Consider the following 22,032-nt stretch of genomic DNA (forward strand, 5'->3'; position numbering starts at 1 on the left):
TTGGACAGTGTTCTCGAAGCTACCAGCATGAGTTTGACCAAACTGCGGGAGGCAGTGGAAGACAGGAGTGCCTGGCGTGCTCTGGTCCATGGGGTCACGAAGAGTCGGACACGACTAAACGAGTAAACAACAACAACATTCTATTCATTGTATCAAATTGTAGATTTCAATGGAAGTCTCATAAAGTTCAGCGAAAAAAGCAGAAGACCCAGTGGATCAGTTCATTCTCTAGTCAGGTCATGCATAGTTATAGTTCCACAGAATCCTTTCACAGAGTCTGCAACCACTACTATACTATAAGATCCACTATCCTGTAATATTACATATGAGCCTGTTCTACTAATGAAGCCTAGGATGGCGAAACAAGGCTAATATTCCGGAAATCCTTGTCTTAGACTCTGTGAAAGGATTCTGTGGAACTTTAACTATGAACTATGTGGAACTATGAACAGACAGGTGGAATAGACACTTAGACATGTATGGACCTTTCTTTTTTAATAGATTTTATAAACTTTATTTGGAATTCAACAATAACAAAATGCTCTGCGTTTTAATTGGAGCTGACTAGACCAGAAACTATCTTGAGAGAGAGAAGGGAGGCAGCAGGAGCCCCTCAGTTTGGGGCTGAATTTTTCCTAATGGGCTTCCATCACCACAATAGGCACATTTGTCAGACTACAATGGTAGATGTCAGTTTTACAACTGGATTTTTAAGGAACAGGTGAATTCTTTAATGCTCCGCCCCCCTCCACGTGTTGGAGCTATGAACTGTTTATTATGCTTGCATTTTATTCTATTGTATTTTAAAAAATATTTTTATTGATGTAAACTGCTCTGGTGCGTACGACTGAAGGAGGGTACACAAAACACATAAATAATAGCAGTGTGCTACGGAAACTGTTCCTGCAGCACCTCACTCATACCCATTTAGTCCGGAGTTTTAGAGAATGTGCATTTCAAAAGAGAAAGAACAGTAGCAAGGGGGAACAAAGCAAAAACGCAAAAATACCGCACAGGCCTCAGATACCTGCTTTGTATATTTAGCTGGCATTCCCTGCAGGCCCACAATTATGCCCCCTCCCTCGTCAGGAGCAATTACTTGGTTTGTTTCTTTGGTGGTGGGTTGTAGCAGAGGGGGGGGGGGTGGAAATAGAAGAATCAACCTTTTGAGAAAAATATTCTGCAATGAAAAAGATCCATGCATGATTCTGGCTTTTTTGGTGTCATCTGTCTTCTTATTTTTAAAAAAAGAAGCTCAGACAGAAAAACAAACAGCAGCAGCAGAAGCAAGTAATTGAACAGTGAGCCACAACACACTGCAAATACTCAGAGGAATACTGAGAAGTGTTCCTGACTACAGGAAGTTCAGTGAAATCACTGGAGGAAAGCAGGGATGAGTTACACACAAGGCAAGCAGGTGTTGTTGTGTTCTTGTTTGAAAGTGGGAGGGGGGCTAAAAAGCAGGACAAAAGGACAAAGAAAATTAAGCTCTCACAAAGGCTGGGGGTGGGCAGGGGAGCGGAGGACAGAGAGATTTCAGAACAAGATGTGGACATCACTATAAAAGGGACCCCGGACCATTAAGTCCAGTCACGGACGACTCTGGGGTTGCAGCGCTCATCTCGCTTTACTGGCCGAGGGAGCCGGCGTTTGTCCGCAGACAGCTTCCAGGTCATGTGGCCTGCATGACTAAGTTGCTTCTGGCAAAACCAGAGCAGTGCGTGGAAACGCCATTTACCTTCCTGCCAGAGCGGTTCCTATTTATCTACTTGCCCTTTGATGTGCTTTCGAACTGCTAGGTTGGCAGGAGCAGGGACCGAGCAACGGGAGCTCATCCCGTCATGGGGATTTGAACTGCCAGCAAGCCCTAGGCTCTGTGGTTTATACTGTATGCTAAATGAAGCAGACAGAGCAAAGCCAAGGCCTGAACAGATTCTGCAAATTGCAGGTGACCATAAGCTTTTTTGCATACACACACAGAGTGGCTTATTTGAAAAACATAGAAAAATTAAGCATGCAAGAACAAACTGCTTTAGATAGCGGCTGAGAGGGCAATTTTCATCAGGATTACAGCTTGAGGGTATTAAGCCCCACCTCCCACACTTTCTCAGCCCCAGTCCTAAAAAGCAGAAAATGTCAAATAACAACCACACCAAAATTTCTGCATGCCTATCGAAGCAGACGTGGCCAAGTCTCTTGGGGACATTTTCCAAGCCACAGTTGCACAAATCAGCAATAGCAGTTGATATCTGGCTTTTTTTTTTAATCTACCACCCTGATAACCATACAGTCATACCTTGGTTGTCGTACAGAATCTGTTCCGGAAGTCCATTTGACTTCCAATATGTTCGACAACCAAGGTGTGGCTTCCGATTGGCTGCAGGAGGTTCCTGCAGCCAATCGGAAGCCGCGGAAGCCCCGTCGGATGTTCGGCTTCCAAAAAACATTCGCAAACCAGAACACTCACTTCTGGGTTTGCGGCGTTCGGGAGCCAAACCGTTAGAATCGCAAGCCATTCAAGATCCAAGGTATGACTGAACTGTTGACTATCTCAAAGGAGACTGTTGAATATCTCAAAGGGCACTGAACCCTCACATAACCCGCGGCTTAATACTAAGTTATTAAGAAAACTGTAATAACTTAGTATTATGTGAGGGTTCAGTGCCTACCTCTAATGAGGACCCACAAGGACCCTGGGCAAATCCTAAAACTGTTCACATAAACCACATCTCTCAATTCCCAAACTCATAAGTCACTGCTACTTTTTCTTTTTTTCACAGCACGGAGTGAAAAGCCCCCACTGACCCACAAACTCTCATTAATTCATTGTGCATATAACCATACCACAAAACCAGTTCCCCGACTGCATAAACAAGTCTACTATGCCAATCTTATTCAACTCTATGGTCACTGGTACATTTCTAATACAGTTAAGCTTGAATGCTAGGCATGGCTTTCCAAAAATCCCCTACATATCACAAAAATTTAAAAAGCTGTCTGTTTTCAACGAGTTCAAGGGAGCAATGAGGGGCCAGCAGCTTAGTTTCCAGTTTAGGAAGAAAGATGCAATATTTGCCTGTAACTATTAGCTAATACAGTGGTGCCTTGGTTCTCAAACTTAATCCGTTCTGGAAGTCCGTTCCAAAACCAAAGTGTTCCAAAACCAAGGCGCGCTTTCCCATGGAAAGTAATGCAAAATAGATTAATCCGTTCCAGACTTTTAAAAACAACCCCGAAAACAGCAATTTAACATGAATTTTACTCTTGAAAATTCAGATTATTGATCCATAAAGTGAAAGCAATAATCAATGTACTGTACTATAAAATAACTAAGATAGTATTGTAAATGATGAAAATTAAAATTATTATTTTTTTCTTACTTGCTCTGATGATAGTCACTGTTTGGAGGGGGGACTTTTATCCATTTCCGCAGTCACACAATCTATCAATCAATCAGCTGAACTGGGTTCCACACAGCCACAAAAACAAATTAACCGAAAAAGCCTCAAAAACAAATACACAAAATAAATAGCAAAACCAAAAGCACCAAATACAGTGGTACCTTGGTTCTCTAACTTAATCCATTCCGGAAGTCCATTTGACTTCCAAAATGTTTGAAAACCAAGGCACGGCTTCTGATTGGTGCAGGCACCCCGGAAAGAATAGCCGACAGCCGCATCGGATGTTCAGCTTCTGAAAAACGTTTGAAAACCGGAACACTTACTTCCGGGTTTTTGGTGTTTGGGAACCAAGGTGTTTGAGAACCAAGTTACCACTATACTACTTTGCGTACAGAGGGTGTATTCAAGCAGCACTTTGTGCCATCTTTTCAACATTTCCTTACCTGTTCATTTTCAAGTTTTATGTGATCTTTCACACAACATAAAAGCCGCTTCTGGAAATCTAGTAGAAGTTTAGTGCCCATTTCTGGGTTAATTGTTTCCAGGGAAAAAAAGCAATTTGCAACCCCGTTAACTTGGAGATTTGTGTTGTAATTTTCCTGCGGTTTTCACAATAGCGCCACCACTGCTTGCATTACAAAATTTAGATTGGTGTCCCAGTACACAATTCCTTCCCACCATCTGAGATTTAAAATTTTAGTGCAACGTGGTGGTGTGTCAATCAAAAAGCCACCGTTCCGTGATACAACACAACAAGAGGCAGAAGCACTAGCATTATAACCAGGAAAACTTATGCAATAAGCCCCCTGTCTGAATGTAGCCAGAAGCAAGCTACAGGTCAAAGATACAGGTGCTTTTGAACTATGTTTGCATCTGTTCTGAAACATGGTGTTTATATTGCTGATTTGATGTTCCAATCTACAAACCAAAATGAGACCGTCAGCGCTGGAATTAACTGTAGGTAAGGGAAATAGTACTTGGGACACAGGTGGCGCTGTGGGTTGCACCACAGAGCCTAGGACTTGCTGATCAGAAGGTCAGCGGTTCAAATCCCCGCGATGGGGTGAGCTCCCGTTGCTCCTGCTCTTGCCAACCTAGCAGTTCGAAAGCATGTCAAAATGCAAGTAGATAAATAGGTACCGCTCCGGCGGGAAGGTATACGGCGTTTCCGTGTGCTGCTCTGGTTCGCCAGAAGCGGGTTAGTCATGCTGGCCACATGACCTGGAAGCTGTACGCCGGATCCCTCGGCCATTAAAACGAGATGAGCGCCGCAACCCCAGAGTCGGTCACGACTGGACCTATTGGGTCCCTTTACCTTTACGGGAAATAGTGGCAACAGAATAAGAACAGAACTAAACTTGCTGGGTGCAATTTTACACAGCAGAAGTACTAAAAGTTATTTCAGAAGTTAAGGTTAGCCAGCCTTCTCTGATATTCCATGATTTAAAAAGGGGTCCATCTTGTTGAGACCCACTAACAAAACACACCTACAAAAATCCAAACCAGCCTACTTCATTGATTTCTTGCAAGAATAAAATGAGAAAAGAGGCATGAATGCCATATTGAGCATCCATGGAAATGGATGAAGGAACTGCTCACTAATTTACTACTACTGGTTGAGCTCTGCTTTAGTCATCAAATGCTGGGACCCGACAACATCTGATTAATCCACTAATGGCAAATCTACCAGGTAAATCTGCCCAGTTCTATGCCAAGTTGCTTACTAGACGATGAGATTTCCAGTGTGACTTTGGCCATTGCCAAGTTTCTGTCCCTGGTGGTCAGAATCAGAGATCGATATGTATTAGACAAAAGTCAGAAACTAGCATTGTCTTATGATATGTCCTAGTAGTCTGTGTGCTTTCAATGTATTTTATATGCATTGAATATCGTCAGGTGGGTCTTTGGGCCACAAAGCGTGTTCTCCTTCATGGAGAGCACATGTTGCGGTGAGGGCCGACAGGACACTCCAAAGTTGTGGGGCGGGCTAATTGATCGTTGGCCACTGATGTGATTGAGTTTACCTTGTTGTTGGGATGAAGTTAATGTTGCCATTTGTTGATTGAAAGCCAGAAATACTAAAACTCCCTGCATGAGGCGTAGAGCTTCCTCTTTTCGCCCCGTGCATCAGATTGCCCGTCCCCCTCCCTATATTTAGGGTTGTTCGCTTTGACCTTGCTATGCCTGTCATGGGGTCGTCTGCACTTGGGGCAGGGGCCCGGTAGGAATTTTGTCCATCTGGCTGATTGGCTGGGGCCATTTGGTTTCTGCCTACTGCGTAGCAAATCGTCACAACTTGTAAGGTTGCAGTTAGGCATTGGTTTATGGTTTGGTTGGTTGAGGGGCATGGATTGGCTGTGCCTGCCCCTCTAATGCTGCTGCTGCAAGGGATTCCGTTAAAGGAATACAGGGGCTCACTATTGCTTTTGTCCACCCTGTCAAGGGGCCCGGGCCATGCAAGAGCCCCTGGTTGCATTTGGGGAGGGCTGAGGGCAGGTTCCCTGCTCCGTCACTACCCCCAAGTGTATTCCCTTTTTCTGACTTTCGCAGGCATGCGGAATGTCAGTCTGTCCCCCACTGGGGGGCAGATAGTCGCAACCAATGCCTAAGCAAGCACTCACATTTTTGTATTTTAATAAAGTTGTGGCCAAAACTATGCCAAAAACCTTAAACAAAATTTCTGTTGGATGTGTGAGTTATTGGGGTGGCCCTGGGGACCTCGACACGCAATAAAGAATTGCTGTTGTAGTAGTCATCACATCACTTAAGGTCAGTGACTATATAATTCAACTGCATCAGTTCTGAACATATTATAGGAGCGAAAATCAAATGTTTGAGTGGGCTTCCACGTTTTGAAAGCCTCTCTCCACATTTGGAACTAGTATGCCATGAAGTTCTCTAACCCTGCCTTCTCCCCCTGACATGTGGTTTTGCTTCTACGTGAGGGACTCGTTATACAATTTCCTTCACCATGCAATCTGCTGTTTTTTTGTAGACTGAGAAATATTTTGCAGCTGCCATTAACAGATCTACATTATTTTTATTTTATTTTATTTTATAAAAATGACATACTTCAAACCAAGCATAAATATTTCCAGAAAGTAATTTGATTTTGCTAGTTTAAAGCAAACCATCACACTGAATCACTACAAAGCACTGGGAAGCTATTAAAATGATGAAGACTCCTATATTAGTAATAGGCATTAATCAGGCAGTCTATTGAAAGGAAGGGTTGTTTTCTGGATAAACCTTGCTAAAGCACCGCAAGAAGATGAATCTTTAGTACACTGAGCATCCGTCAAAGGATGTCCTGACAGCAGAGCATATGGGGAAGGAAGTTCAGCCTTCAGAAGCTTCTCCTCCTCCGGTTTCATTTTAATTACAGCAACCACTTTTCAAATCTATATCTGGAATTGAGAATTAAATATTTACATAGAGCAGATCTTGAGAGAGGGGGGATATTAGGGAAAACGAGAGAAAACAAATGGCGCGCCAGTTGTGGAGATATAAAGCAGCATTTCCGACATCTGAAAAAAGGCTGTGAATATATTGGGGCACAAATCTCAGAGAAGTGGGTTTACTGAACACAAGTCAATAATAATAATAATAATAATAATAATAATAATAATAATAATAATAATAATAATAATTTGTTTATACCCCACCCTTCTGACTGGGTTTCCCCAGCCACTCTGGGCGGCTCCCAACAGAATATTAAAAACACGATAAAACATCAAACATTAAAAACTTCCTGTTATGTATTCAGTGGTCTGTGTTTGACTGAGCTTGAGTCTGGACGAAGGATTCTGAGCTCCTGTGTTCTGATTCAATATACGATATCCAATCACAGAACATTTCAGGATCTGGGCTTCTGCCATTGGCCCTTAAACTCTGAGCCATGATTCGCAGCTTGGAAGTTTAGACAACCAATCACATTGGGAGTGGGTTGGCCCAGGCCTTCAGAAATGTATATAAGCAGTTGCTTTGCCCCTGTTGTCCAGCTCTGTTAGTTCAATAAAGGTTCTTGCTGTTATCACTGTGTCTTGCCTTCTGGGAACCCACCTACACTTCTCTTCCCTAAACAGGGCTGCCTTCAGATGTCTTCTAAAAGTCAGGTAGATGTTTATTTCCTTGATATCTAATGGGAGGGCATTCCACAGGGTGGGCGCCACTACCAAGAAGGCCCTCTGCCTGGTTCACTGTAACCTCACTTCTCACAGCGAGGGAACCACCAGAAGGCCCTAGGGAATTCTGGAAGTAGTCAATAGTCTGGCCAGCTTGGTTTTTTTAAAATCTTTTTTTAAAAGAAAAGAAAATGTCCTCCATTATTTTACTCAATCATTGTTGTTGCACCTGTATACTGACCATTTCTTTTTCCAAGCTGGTAGCAGGCTAAGAATCCAAGATGACCCTTTAATGGGGAGGTTGGACAGCAACTCTCATCAGCTCTGGCCTTCATGGCCAATGGCCAGGGATGATGGAAGTTGGAGTCCAGCCTCAAGTGGAGGGCACCATATTGAATACTTCTGTTTTAACAGTCTTCAATGGGGACCTCCAATAAGAAAAGGAAATAAGAATCCTTGCAGACAAGATTTTGGAGTGCAAAACCTCTACAGGCTTGACGATGACTACACACACACCCATCCGAAGGGAGAGGTCAGAACAACAAAAGTATAGTGAATTTGAAGGCATGACAGAAGCATGCTGGGTTAAAAGCAGCAAGGTTCAGTGTCCCATTTATTGTGGATCAAAAACAGTCATAGGGGGTCCTGTTCCAGAGCATATTATCCAGACTGGGTGGCCACTGAGGTTTTTGCTCCAAAAATAAAAGAGGCCATGTTAGACATACTTGTTTAAACATGTGACTAATGTCACCTAGCTTGGCCCCAAGATCTGGGAGATTCTGGGCAGAGTTATCTGGAAGCAGAGTTGCAGCCTTGAGCGTAGGGGTGCACCAACTGCTCTGGAGAACCTTGCATGAAGGAAAACTATCATTAGAACATCACATGGCACAAGAGAAACTTACCCCATTCTTCGGGTAGGCTATCCATCCAAGATCCCCCATTACTGATCGAGAGTCCAATAAATTCACTGAAAAACAAAAAAAATAAAAAAGAATGTGAATTAGGGGTGTTGCAGGGGGAGGTAAATAATCATGGTTGCCACAGGAAACAAGCAACCATTTACTTTTTTAAATTCTATTCTAAAGGTAAAGGCACCCCTGACCATTAGGTCCAGTTGTGGCTGACTCTGGGGTTGCGGTGCTCATCTCGCTTTATTGGCCGAGGGAACTGGCGTACAGCTTCCAGGTCATGCGGCCAGCATGACTAAGCCGCTTCTGGCGAACCAGAGCAGCGCACAGAAACGCCGTTTACCTTCCTGCCGGAGTGGTACCTATTTATCTACTTGCACTTTGATGTGCTTTCAAACTGCTAGGTGGGCAGGAGCAGGGACCGAGCAATGGGAGCTCACCCCATCACGGGGATTCGAACCACCAACCTTCTGATCGGCAAGTCCTAGGCTCTGTGGTTTAACCCACAGCACCACCCGTGTCCCTCTATTCAGCTTTATACACATGGCATAAAAATAAATAAAAAAGGGGTGGAAAGGGGACAGGCATCTGCGTGGAAAGACTTTGGCAATCCCACCCGCCATTGCACCCAATGTGTTTTGACTATACAGTGGTACTTTGGTTCTCAAACTTAATCCGTTCTGGAAGTCCATTCCAAAACCAGAGCGTTCTAAAACCAAGGCGTGCTTTCCCATAGAAAGTAATGCAAAATGGATTAATCCATTCCAGACTTTTAAAAACAACCCCTAAAACAGCAATTTAACATGAATTTTACTATCTAACGAGACCATTGATCCATAAAATGAAAGCAATAAATAATGTACAGGCACACAATCAATCAATCAGAAGCTGAATTGGGTTCCACACAGTCACAAAAACAAACAAAAAAAGCTGCAAAAACAAAAACGCAAAATAAATAGCAAAAACAGACAGACCTCAGCGTAACAATCAAAACAGAAGCGTAACACTCAAAACGGAGCATGTTCAACTTCTGAAAAAAGTTCGCAAATAGGCTTGCAGCGTTCTGATTCCAAGTTGTTCAAGTACCAAGCCTTTTGAGAACCAAGGTACCACTGTACACAGTTTTGGTTTCAAGCACCGAACCTGGGACATCACCCCTGTGTAAGTTGTGGGCTTACTGTATCAAATCATCATGCTGGACTATGTGCATATGTACTGCTTGCAGCGTACAGTTTACACCCTACAGTCAATTCGCATGTGGAAGGGTTGGGGCCATAGCTCAGTGGCAGAGCATTTAAGGACCTCAATGATTCAGCTAGAGGTTGCAGCACTGTGCAAATTGGCTGCAACATTATTACAGCTGGCAAGATTAACACAGCCCAAAAAAGGCCGTATAGGGGTTTTGTGCTCCCTTCTCCGTGGGATAAGAGCCTCTCCAGGAGAGGGAAAGAAGAAAGGGATATTTACAGGATCGGATCAAAAAAATAGTAGGTCAGGGAGGCAAGCAGAGGACAACTCTAGAAAGCAGGTGCAAAAGGAGCGACAGAGAAACAGAAACAGCAAGGCTTGTAGAGTGAAAGCGAGACCAGGTAGCAGCAGAGTAAGGGGCGGAGATGCAGGAAGCTGATGTTTTGTTGCCAAGGTTGCCAGACTCAGACCCCAGGAGAGGGCAGAGTCTGGGAACTGGAATGGAGCCTGGTGAGGTAGAGGCAGAGCCCAGTACTTCTCAGTAGGGTCAGAAGATGTCACCTAGCACGTCCAAGACAGCAAAGCCGGACTGTCCAGCTGGCTGAAAAGGTCAAGCTCAATGAAACATAGTGGGAGCAAATAGCAAAAGCTCTCAAGTCTAGTAGAAAACAGAGCCCTGCCTTTGTTCTTCAGTTCCCTTCCCTAGAGTTTACACTTTTCCCTGGAAAGGAAGCTAGCCAACCACAATCACACATATATACAAATCTTTGGATCGGACCCTAAAATCTGGTAGCGGTTCCGTTTTGTTGCAGAAACAAAAGTCTGCCACACAGAAGGAGATATGGCATTTGACAAGAAAAACGGGTGACCAGTCCCAGGGGAGACAAAGCGTGAGTAAAGTAGAGGCAGCCACTGCGATGGGAGTTGCAGCGGAGATCTGGAGAACATCACCATCTTTGGCCAACAGCCATTGGGGCTGATAGCGGCTGGAGTTCAACAGCATCTCAGCGGCGTAGCGTGGGTTGTCAGCACCCGGGGCAAGGCAAGTAATTTGCGCCCCCTAACCCGGGGCAAGGCAAGTAATTTGTGCCCCCTAACCCGGGGCAAGGCAAGTAATTTGCGCCCCCTAACCCGGGGCAAGGCAAGTAATTTGCGCCCCCTAACCCCTAACCTGTCGCCGCTTCCAGCTTCTTCTTGCTGCTGCCTGGTCTGGTCTGGTGTGGTTCTCTCCCGCGCTCAGCGCTGCGCTGGGCGGCCGCTGCACTGTCCCTCCCCCAGATAGTCCCTCGCTCTCTCTCCGCACCGCACGCCTGGAACCCACCCCCTCCACAGTGGGCGGTGACCCGGCGGCTCGGATCGGATTCGCACAGCCAGCACTGCAGTGAGAGAGAGTGAGCGAGCCAGGTAGGGGCAGAGAGCTGCGAGTGCGAGCGCGCCCCCCCCAGATGTTGCGCCCGGTGTGGCCAGCCCCCCTGCACCCCCCACGCTACGCCACTGCAGCATCTGCAGGGCACAAAGTTGGCTACCTTCACATGATCTGAGCCCCAGGTAGCCTCTGGCTTCTAACAGTGAATCCATGACTTTGGGAATGGCGTTCCAGAACTGCTATGGGGAAGGCCTAAAGGAAACAGTCCTCCCAAGACTGATGGCACTGACCATCTTACTCCCAAGATGAATCTGTTGACGAACTGATTTCAGGCTTAGTCTGTTGCACTGTGGAGAGCTGAGATTTATGAGAGTGCTTTGGGTGGCAGGTGGGGAGCACCCATCTTGCATTTTAGGATTTCAGGAGGCTGTGAAGCAGCAATCCTCGGCGGACTGCACCTTCCGCTCTAGGTAGAATTGCACTCCGTTTTGTCCGCCTGAGCTGAAATCCGCAGCTTCTGCCCCAGCCAATTAACAGACAGTTTTGCATTAAATAGTAATAAACTATTCCCAAGCTTACGACATTTTTCTTGCATTACCTAGAATCCGTAGTCCAAACAGAGAGGGCATAATTAAAAAACAAATCTGCACACACTTAAGCAAGCTGAAGAAAATTATAGCAGCTTCCATTTTGGGCTTATCGTTAACAGTCTGTTGAGCGTTAAAAAAAACAAAGCCACATCCCTGCTAAACTAACACAAAGCCTAATTTTGTAAGAGGGTGAAGGCGTTACTTAGATGGCAATAAATTCATTTCCAATTCATCTTAGAGGCCTTTTGTTTTTCATAATTTCCTACTAATTTTTGCAGATATTGTTTGAAACTACACCAACCCCATCTTTACTTTATTGATAATTTTGTTATTAAAGTTACGTAAGAACTGCATTAATCCAAAGCAGGCTATTGTTCCATCTCAGCTCAGGGATGTCTACTGTGATTGACAACGGTTCTTCTCCAGGATTAGACAGCTGCCTATATTGTTTGTTCCTGGAGATTCCTAGGCCGGAAGCTGAGAACTGCCACATGCAAAGCATATGCTCTATCAACAAGCTATGGCCTTTCTTCGCACTAAAAAACCAAATCAGATCCAGTTATTGTGGAGTTATGAAGCATGCCCAATCTGGACCCTTCTGCTGTAAACAAAGTGAAATTGCCCGTGGTGTAATCAGAATTAGAAACCGTTCTTCTCAGGGAGACTTCCCACTAAGAGGCAATCTGCAAGCAAGTCACTGTGCTGCACTGCTCTAAGAAATCCAGTAGGTTCATTTGAGGTTCTGCTTTTAAAAAAAAAAAATAAAAATATTCAGCAAATGGCAACGAGACAACTATGCCGCACGTTGTTCAGGTCTGCTCATTTTTTTCCTTCTGGCACCAGGGCAGCAAGAAGCCAATATCAGGAAGCACCTAAAACACGCTAACAGCAAGTCTTGTAGAGTGAGGGCACACACCCAACACTCACCAGACCTTTGTATGTCAGTGAGCATCTGTTTGGGAAAAAAGACCCATGCCCACTTCTGAACTAAGCTGCTTCTCACATAGCTGAATAATCTTCCATACAGAGGCAGCCTTTTCATGGTGGAAGGGAAATTAGCACCCCTGGGCTCCTGGTTTCTTCTCATTCAAAAAAAGATAAAGGGCCCCTGGACAGTTAAGTCCAGTCAATGGTGACAATGGGGTACGGTGACTATGGGGTATGGCGCCCATCTCGCTTTCAGGCCGAGGGAGCTGGCGTTTGTCCACAGACAGCTTTCTGGGTCATGTGGCCAGCATGACTAAACCGCTTCTGGTGCAACGGGACACTGTGATGAATGCCAGAGCGCACGGAAATGCCGTTTACCTTCCTGCCAGAGCGGTACCTATTTATCTACTTGCGCTGGTATGCAGGAGCTGGGACAGAGCAACGGGAGCTGACTCTGTCACATGGATCTGAACCGCTGACCTTCCGATCGGCAAGTCCAAGAGGCTCAGTGGTTTAGACCACAGTGCCACCTGCATCCCTACTTTCTTCTCATAAGCTGCTGCCCGCCCACCAGGTGAGACTCGTAACCGGTGTGGGGCTCTTTAGAGCAATCCCCCCCCCAAAAAAATTGAGTCCTTTCTTAGAGCAAGACATTGTGGCTGAAGTGGACCAGGAAAGTGCCTTCACGGATAGAATTTCCTTTTAAAAAATATTTTGAAGTCTATACATAGAGATTTATTTATTTTTAAAGACACTGTGTGACATCCCATACACCAGGCATAGGCAAACTCGGTCCTCCAGATGTTTTGAGATTACAATTCCCATCATCCCTGACCACTGGTCCTGTTAGCTAGGGATGATGGGAGTTGTAGTCCCAAAACATCTGGAGGGCAGAGTTTGCCTACGCCTGCCATACACTCTCCTGCCTAGAAAGCCTTGCTCTGAAGAGTTAGAGCGCAAATGTACAGCAAAACAATTTTAAAATAAGAGGAAAGGAGGAGGTGTGGGGAAGGTAGTGATAGCAAAAATTCCCCTTTTACTTATGTTTGGCCCTCAAGAGATTGCTAGACTATGACTCCCTGGCAGTTCTGGCTGGTGGTGATGAGGGTTGGGGTTAAACAAGAACCAAAGGGCAATGGATAAGGCATCACTTCACTAAGCTAAGAGGTCCAAGGGCCAAACTCTGCATTACAAGGTTGGGCATTTTTCACCACCCTTAAAGCCTGGAAAGGAAAGGGCCCTTTCCCACTGCTCTCTTGCTTCCAATTGCTACCCTTCAAGGCTGTTGTTTGTTGTTTCCTTAAAAAAAAAGTCCTCCACACAGTGGAGGGAGCTATAGGCAGTGGCGAAGCTACATGCTCCAGCACCGGGGAAGGAGAGCAGGCTGGGGCATGGTGTGCGTCCCTGGGGTGGGGCGGGGTGTGTCCGGGGGGGGCAGCCACGATGGTACTCCCCTCTCTGATGGTGCTAAAGGCGGTGCGCTCCCCCCGCCTCACCCCACGTTCCTCCGCCAGTGGCTATAGGGTCTCCTTCTCTGCCACTATTCCAATGCTGACTCCAAGGCTGTGTTTCCATTTTTAAAATGGATCATGGGAAAGAAACTTTCATTTCTAGATTTGTCCCTTAAGAAATCTGCAGCACAAAGTGGCTAATACGACTGTTGCAGGAACCCAGAAGTGAGCAAGAACCACCAGAAGTTCTTCTCGCGCAATGAGATAATTGAGAGGCACATGGGTGTATTTGAGCATATTCTTATAAAGACGGTATTATTATTTTTTTTAAGAACAAAGGAAGACTTGGGCAAAAAGACAACATAGCTAGAGGAAATCTCTCTGCTACAGTTACAATAATTAAGTCATCCAGGAAAGTGCATACGTTTTGCAAATTGCAATGGGTGCACGATGAGTATTGATCTACATTGTTGTATAACTAATTAAAACCTGTCCTGGAGAAGCAAGTAATGAATATAATTAGATGGAATGTTTGATAGCACAAAGTTATTTTGCATACATTAATTAAAACATTAAAAAAAACCACTAGGTTCAGTTTTGCAACATAGCTAAATGGCGTATGTTTGCAGAAAATTAGAGAACGAAACAGACAGAGCACCAAATTCATAACAATGAAGGCTTGAATCTCTCACATTTAGCCAAAACGGACCAGTTCTCAAGACAGCATGCTAGCAATAAAGGACGACTTGGCTACAACCACATCTAAATCTGGATTTGCAATGTGCTGATTTGCTGAGTATGAAAGAAAAGGGGTCATGAAGCAGGTACCTTGGAACAATCATTCTGCAACAAACAATATGAAATGATCATTGAATATTTTTTATTTTAAAAAATGATGAAAGAGCATAAAACTGACTCCTGATGACCGTTGGAGCATGGGAAAAGGCTGAAAGGCAGCTTGAAAGACAGCCTCTCATGGGGGAGCATCCCACAGATTGGGAGCCACCACTAAAAAGGCCCGTTCTCATGTTGTCACCCTCCGGACCTCTCATGGACGGGGCTCACAAAGAAGGGCCTCAGATGAAGATTGCAGAGTCCAGGTAGGTTTGTGGGTTATTGCAGTCCTGAGCCATTTAAAGCTTTACAAGTCAAAACAAGCATTTTGAATTGGATCCAGAAACTAATCAGCAGTCAGTGCAGTCGGGGCCAGGGTTCGGTGTAATATGCTCAAGCCATCTTGTCCTGATGAGCAACCCAGCCGCTGAATTCCGCATTAGCTGAAGATTCCACACTCTCTTCAGAGGCAGACCTACGTATAACGCATTGCAGTAATCTAACCTAGAGATTACCAGAGCACAGAGAACAGGCTATCCCTGTCCAGAAAGTGGCACAGCTGGGCCATCAGCCAAAGCTGATAGAAGGCACTCTGTGCCGTCTGAGCCTCAAGTGACAGATATGGACCCATAAGTCCCCCCCCCCAAGCTGTGTACCCGCTCCTTCAGAAGCAGTGTAACCCCATCAAGAGCAGGCCACCTCTCATCCATCCAGCTCAATAACAGTGCCTCTGTCTTATCTGGATTGAGTTTCAGTTTGTTGGCTCTCATCTGGTCCATTACTGAGACAAGGCAACAGTCCAGCACATCCCTGCAGATGTAAAGGAGAAGTAGAGCCGTGGTCATCAGCATGCTGCTGGCAACAATTCTATTACTCATCCTCACTCACATCTAGCCATCAGCCTGGGCATATTCTGTTCCCAGAGATAACAGGTACCCTTTGCCCTCTCTCCCAGTCATGGCAGGCAATCCGAGACTCAACCAGCAAGGAAGAACACATTACAACATAGTAGCAAACCCATTAAGTGGGTATAGCAGCCTTCCTCAAACTCAACCCTCTAGACGTTTTGAGGCTACAATTCCCATCATCCCTGACCACTGATCCTACTAGCTAGGGATCATGGGAGTTGTAAGCCAAAAACATCTGGAGGGCCAAGTTTGAGGAAGTCTGGGATATAGTCTTTGTGGTGTCATCCATATGTAATTCATCTCTCATCAGCCTCCACCTGCATGGCGAATGGTCAGGGATGCTGAGAGTTGCAGCAGCATCTGCAAGGAATCATTTTGGCTGCCCCTGCAGTGAAGTGTTCACGCAGCAAGTACCTGCTCTGGCTAGAAGCCCAAGTTGAAGGTGACAACAGAGCTCCAATGCTGTCCCAGAAGACCGTCTTGCCCAGACCTCTCGGCTCTACCAAGCGTTCAAGCCCCTTCATCATTAGAAGTCAAAACTTTTCTCCCCTTGTAAATCCTTATTGATTTCATTGCTCCACAGCAATTACTTGTTTCCCTGCCGTTCTCCCTGTTGTGTTAAGTAATTCTGCAAAGCTGTAAATCCAAACCACTCCTGAAACCAAGAGGCGGATTCAGTGATCTAGGAAATCAAAACGCAAAAGACAGGTGAAACCCCCACAAGAAATCAAAACGCCACTGTATGAAGCAAATACTTTATTAATTATTTGCATGAAAGAAAAGGAGATTTTATACTAGGATGAATGTATTTAGCTGCTACAGAAAGCCAGCTATGGAAGGAAATTGGTTATAAATAGCCTTTATGCTCAACACACCATCAGAAGAAGAACATGTGTACAATGGAATGAGCTCCCAAAATGAAACGAGAAACAATTCTCTCTTGGAGGGGACCGACATACTCCTTCCTTAACAAGCAGCAGTTGCAGGATGCTAAAGATGCTGCTCTCTGTTTGAAAAAGTGAAAAGCCTCCCAGGTCTGGGGCAAAGTCTATTTCTGCACCAAGCTGTAAGCTCACTTGATACTGGTTCAGTTCCATGATGCACAGCCAAGCTAGACATACAAGGGAGCCTTCAAGCTTCCACGAAGTCTGCACATCTCCAGAGGGGAACTGGGTCCTCCCAACTGGAACCTGGTACACAAAAGATGGGTGCAGATGAGGACCTAGATTCACATCTGGCCATGGACTGGCTGGGTGCAGAGGAGTGGAAGGAGGTACCAGCTAGGGAAGCCCCAAGTGAAAAGGCTCAAAACCAGAAGATTGGTGGTGGGATGACGATGAGTGGTCAGAGGAAGAAGAATGAGCAGACCGGGAGGAGGAGGTGTCAAAAGAGGCAACAGGGTTGAGTGAGCAGGGAGAGTCTGTGGCACACAGAACTCCAGAGGCAGAGGTAGAAGCGGAGGCCAAGAGGCAGAGATGAGGCAAGCTGCTGAAGAAGTCTCCCTTCTGCTACAAGTTACTCTCCTCTGGTCCCCCAGAACCTGAAGAGGTATGGAGACGGTGGAGCAAAGATGATGTGGAGCATCAGACTGCTTGGGAAGCAACTATGGGGAGAAGGAGACTTAGGGAGCTGTGGGAAAGCAAGGACCTTCAAGTCCCCACAGCTGCCTCATTGGGGCAAGATCTTCCAGGAAGAGTTGCTGTGCTCTCTAGGCCTGGCCTCCTGGGCTGTTAACTTCACTGAAGCCATGTGAATTATTGCTGACCTGCTCCAAGTGCCCACCTATAGAATCATAGAATCATAGAATCATAGAGTTGGAAGAGACCACAAGGGCCATCGAGTCCAACCCCCTGCCAAGCAGGAAACACCATCAGAGCACTCCTGACATATGGTTGTCAAGCCTCTGCTTAAAGACCTCCAAAGAAGGAGACTCCACCACACTCCTTGGCAGCAAATTCCACTGTCAAACAGCTCTTACTGTCAGGAAGTTCTTCCTAATGTTTAGGTGGAATCTTCTTTCTTGTAGTTTGGATCCATTGCTCCGTGTCCGCTTCTCTGGAGCAGCAGAAAACAACCTTTCTCCCTCCTCTATGTGACATCCTTTTATATATTTGAACATGGCTATCATATCACCCCTTAACCTCCTCTTCTCCAGGCTAAACATGCCCAGCTCCCTTAGTCGTTCCTCATAAGGCATCGTTTCCAGGCCTTTGACCATTTTGGTTGCCCTCCTCTGGACACGTTCCAGTTTGTCAGTGTCCTTCTTGAACTGTGGTGCCCAGAACTGGACACAGTACTCCAGGTGAGGTCTGACCAGAGCAGAATACAGTGGCACTATTACTTCCCTTGATCTAGATGCTATACTCCTATTGATGCAGCCCAGAATTGCATTGGCTTTTTTAGCTGCCGCGTCACACTGTTGGCTCATGTCAAGTTTGTGGTCAACCAAGACTCCTAGATCCTTTTCCCATGTACTGCTCTCAAGCCAGGTGTCACCCATCTTGTATTTGTGCCTCTCATTTTTTTTTGCCCAAGTGCAATACTTTACATTTCTCCCTGTTAAAATTCATCTTGTTTGTTTTGGCCCAGTTCTCTAATCTGTCAAGGTCTTTTTGAAGTGTGATCCTGCCCTCTGGGATGTTAGCCACCCCTCCCAGTTTGGTGTCATCTGCAAATTTGATCAGGATGCCCTTGAGTCCATCATCCAAGTCGTTGATAAAGATGTTGAATAAGACCGGGCCCAAGACAGAACCCTGTGGCACCCCACTAGTCACTCTTCTCCAGGATGAAGAGGAACCATTGATGAGCACCCTTTGGGTTCGGTCAGTCAGCCAGTTACAAATCCACTGAGTGGTAGCATAGTCAAGACCACATTTTACCAGCTTCTTTACAAGAATATCATGGGGCACCTTGTCAAATGCCTTGCTGAAATCAAGGTAGGCTACATCCACTGCGTTCCCTTCATCTACCAGGCTTGTAATTCTGTCAAAAAACGAGATCAGGTTAGTCTGACATGACTTATTTTTCAGAAATCCATGCTGACTATTGGTGATCACAGCATTCCTTTCTAGGTGCTCACAGACTGTTTGCTTAATGATCTGCTCCAGAATCTTCCCTGGTATTGATGTCAGACTGACTGGGCGGTAATTATTTGGGTCCTCTCTTTTCCCCTTTTTGAAAATAGGGACAACATTTGCCCTCCTCCAGTCTGCCGGGACTTCGCCTGTTCTCCAGGAATTCTCAAAGATGACTGCCAGTGGTTCTGAGATCCCATCTGCCAGTTCTTTTAATACTCTTGGATGTAGTTCATCTGGCCCTGGAGACTTGAATACATCTAGACTAGCCAAGTATTCTTGTACTATCTCCTTAGTTATTCTGGGCTGTGTTTACTCTGCTGAATCATTTGCTCCAAATTCTTCACGTCGGGCATTGTTTTCTTTATCGGAGGAGACTGAGGCAAAGAAGGCATTGAGGAGTTCAGCCCTTTCTGTGTCCCCTGTTTGCATTTCACCATCTTCTCTTCTGAGTGACCCCACTGTTTCTTTGTTCTTCCTTTTGCTACGAACATACCCATAAAAGCCTTTTTTGTTGCTTTTAACCTCTCTAGCAAGCCTGAGTTCATTCTGTGCTTTAGCTTTTCTGACTTTGTGTCTACACGTGCTGGCTATTTGTTTGAATTCCTCTTTGGTGGTTTCCCCCCTTTTCCATTTTTTGTACACATCCTTTTTTAATCTTAACTCAGTTAAAAGTTCTTTAGATAGCCACCCTGGCTTCTTTAGGCACCTTCCATGTTTCCGTCTCATTGGTATTGCCTGAAGTTGTGCTTTTACTATCTCCCTCTTAACAAACTCCCAGCCATCATGAACTCCCTTTCCTTTTAGTATTACTGTCCATGGGATCTCACCCAGCACTTCCCTAAGTTTTCTTAAAGTCTGTTACTGGAGACGCACAAAGACTTGTAGGGCCTCATGTGTGCCTGACGTCACCAGATACATGCCAGGGTCTAGAGCAGAACTGAAGACTTGGGCTATGGACTGCCTACATTTTGAAAAGGTCAAAATTTTCACCTCTGTAAGCACACAGACAGGCACACACACAATTGCTAAATTGGGAAAATTTGGGCATAGGGCAAAAGACTTCCTGAAAAGAAGGCCTGCATTTTGGCTCCACCCTATAGCTTCTGTTTTAAAGAGCCACTATCCCTTTAAGACCAGGTGAGGAAGAACAGGCACTTATGATATGATGCTAACACTGTTTATGCATGTAGGAGGCCGCCAGAACAAAGGCTCAAGCACATAGAACAGGAAGAGTTTTCCTGTGGTGGCAACAGACAGCAAGCTGCATTGTGCCATTTTGCAACTTTGACCCAGTCTCACTAATCAATACCTAATTGGGTAAGGAGGGCGTCGGAGAGAGAAAAGAACTCCTCTGCATTTTGAAATGGATGCAATTCTACTAGAAAAGCATTTTGCTAGAAGTTTGGGTAATCCAATACCCCGATATGCATTTTTTAAAGAATGCAATTAACAAAATATGTCATGCATACTATTAAACTAGATAAGGTGGGAGAGCAGAGAGTGACACAGAAAAAGCTCAACTACAGGCAACAAAACTGCCTGAATTCTTCTGTTGCTTCAGTTAAAGAAATTTGAGCTATCCTAACCCTTTCAGCAAGACCTTCAAATTTAACAAGTGAGGTCCCTCAAAAAAAAATATATGCAGTGGTGAGAATCCCCTGTTCCGACAGAAATGTTCCTCTTCAGAGCTCCAGCAAACAAGGAACAGCTTTTTAGGGTACAAAATCTGAACTCTATTTGTGCAAGTGTTTTCCTTTGTTTTCCAGTCTTGAATAAAGCAACTCTTTTAACTATGGTAACCCTGGTAATTACCCATGGTAATGCAAATGATGTAACCCCCCCAAAAAAAAACCCAATACCCACAATTGCATTAATTACCTTTATTTCCATTTAATTTCATTAACACCTGCATTTTAAAATAAAATGGAAGAGAATTGGTCAAAGTAAGGTTGATATTTTGAACTGCAGTTTTAGGAAGCCTCTGGAGGTTCCCCGGTTCATGAACACACTAGTATCCACTAAAGAATCAACAAAATTCTAGATTTCATGGACACGGGAAAGAATGAAAGTACAGTGGTACCTCAGGTTAAGAACTTAATTCATTCCAGAGGTCCGTTCTTAACCTGAAACTGTTCTTAATCTGAAGCACCACTTTAGCTAATGGGGCCCTTTTGCTGCCACTGCGCCGCCGCCGCACGATTTCTGTTCTCATCCTGAAGCAAAGTTCTTAACCCGAGGTACTATTTCTGGGTTAGCGGAATCTGCAACCTGAAGCGTCTGTAACCCAAGGTACCACTGTACATTAACAACTTAGACGAGATGAACCTTCACGTTCTCTTCCATCCCTGCAATTCTATGAATCTAGGAACTTCTGCTAAGGTTCATCTGAAATCCGAGAAAGGCTATGCATAGTTTGTGTGAGAGGAGACCTCAATTCCTCCGCCATTTCCCCATCCTTCTCTCAGGGCTAAAGCTATAGAATTAGCACCCTGGTTCAGCAGTGGAAGAAGCCACTTGGGCCCCTGGGGTGATGCACCAAGGGGCGGGCCGCACATAGGGGCAGGGCAAGGGCGGGGCGAGCTGCCCACAGGGGCAGGGCGCACCGTGGGCTTCCAGAGTCTTCCTGCCTCCTCCCACTCAGCCGCCCTACAGCTGGGGGAGAGGCAGGGGGTGGACCATTTGGGCAGCACAGAACCCGCGCGCACCGAAGCTCTGACTCACTGCAGGCCCTGCGGTGAGTGCCGCCCGGCATTTTGTCACCCCCCCTCAGTGGTGACACCTGGGGCAACCCGTAACCACCGCCCTCCACCCCTGCCCTGGTCAACTAGACTAACCTTCAAGCCTAGCCTTCTTTTCTCTGTACAAATCCCATACTTCCAAGAAAAACTCCAGCTACAGTGGTACCTCGGGTTAAGTAGTTAATTCGTTCCGGAGGTCCGTACTTAAGCTGAAACTGTTCTTAACCTGAAGCACCACTTTAGCTAATGGGGTCTCCTGCTGCCGCCACGCCGCTGCAGCATGATTTCTGTTCTCATCATGAAGCAAAGTTCTTAACCTGAAGCGCTATTTCTGGGTTAACAGAGCCTGTAACCTGAAGCGTATGTAACTTGAAGCGTATGTAACCCGAGGTACCACTGTACTATAAAAACCCTGAAAACAAACAATGCAAGCCAAAATATACCAATTCACTTAATTCAGAAGTTTTATTTCAGAAGTGCAAACCAGGTTATCACTTAAGTCAATTTGTGCCCTGGGTGA

At 45.4% G+C, this 22,032-nt stretch overlaps 1 protein-coding gene across 8 annotated transcripts in view; it reads right to left on the reverse strand.

Annotated features, from left to right (window-relative positions):
- Positions 1-22,032, reverse strand: part of EPHA5 (EPH receptor A5) — a 245,320-nt gene that overhangs the window by 211,214 nt on the left and 12,074 nt on the right. For all 8 annotated transcript variants that reach the window (XM_083582599.1, XM_083582598.1, XM_083582595.1 and 5 more), the window contains exon 2: positions 8,428-8,492. In XM_083582599.1, coding sequence (XP_083438725.1) covers positions 8,428-8,492 — 65 coding nt within the window. The remainder of the gene's footprint in view (positions 1-8,427; positions 8,493-22,032) is intronic.

This window comes from Podarcis filfolensis (assembly GCF_964270895.1).
Source record: "Podarcis filfolensis genome assembly, chromosome: 13".
Classification (NCBI taxonomy): Eukaryota; Metazoa; Chordata; class Lepidosauria; order Squamata; family Lacertidae; genus Podarcis; species Podarcis filfolensis.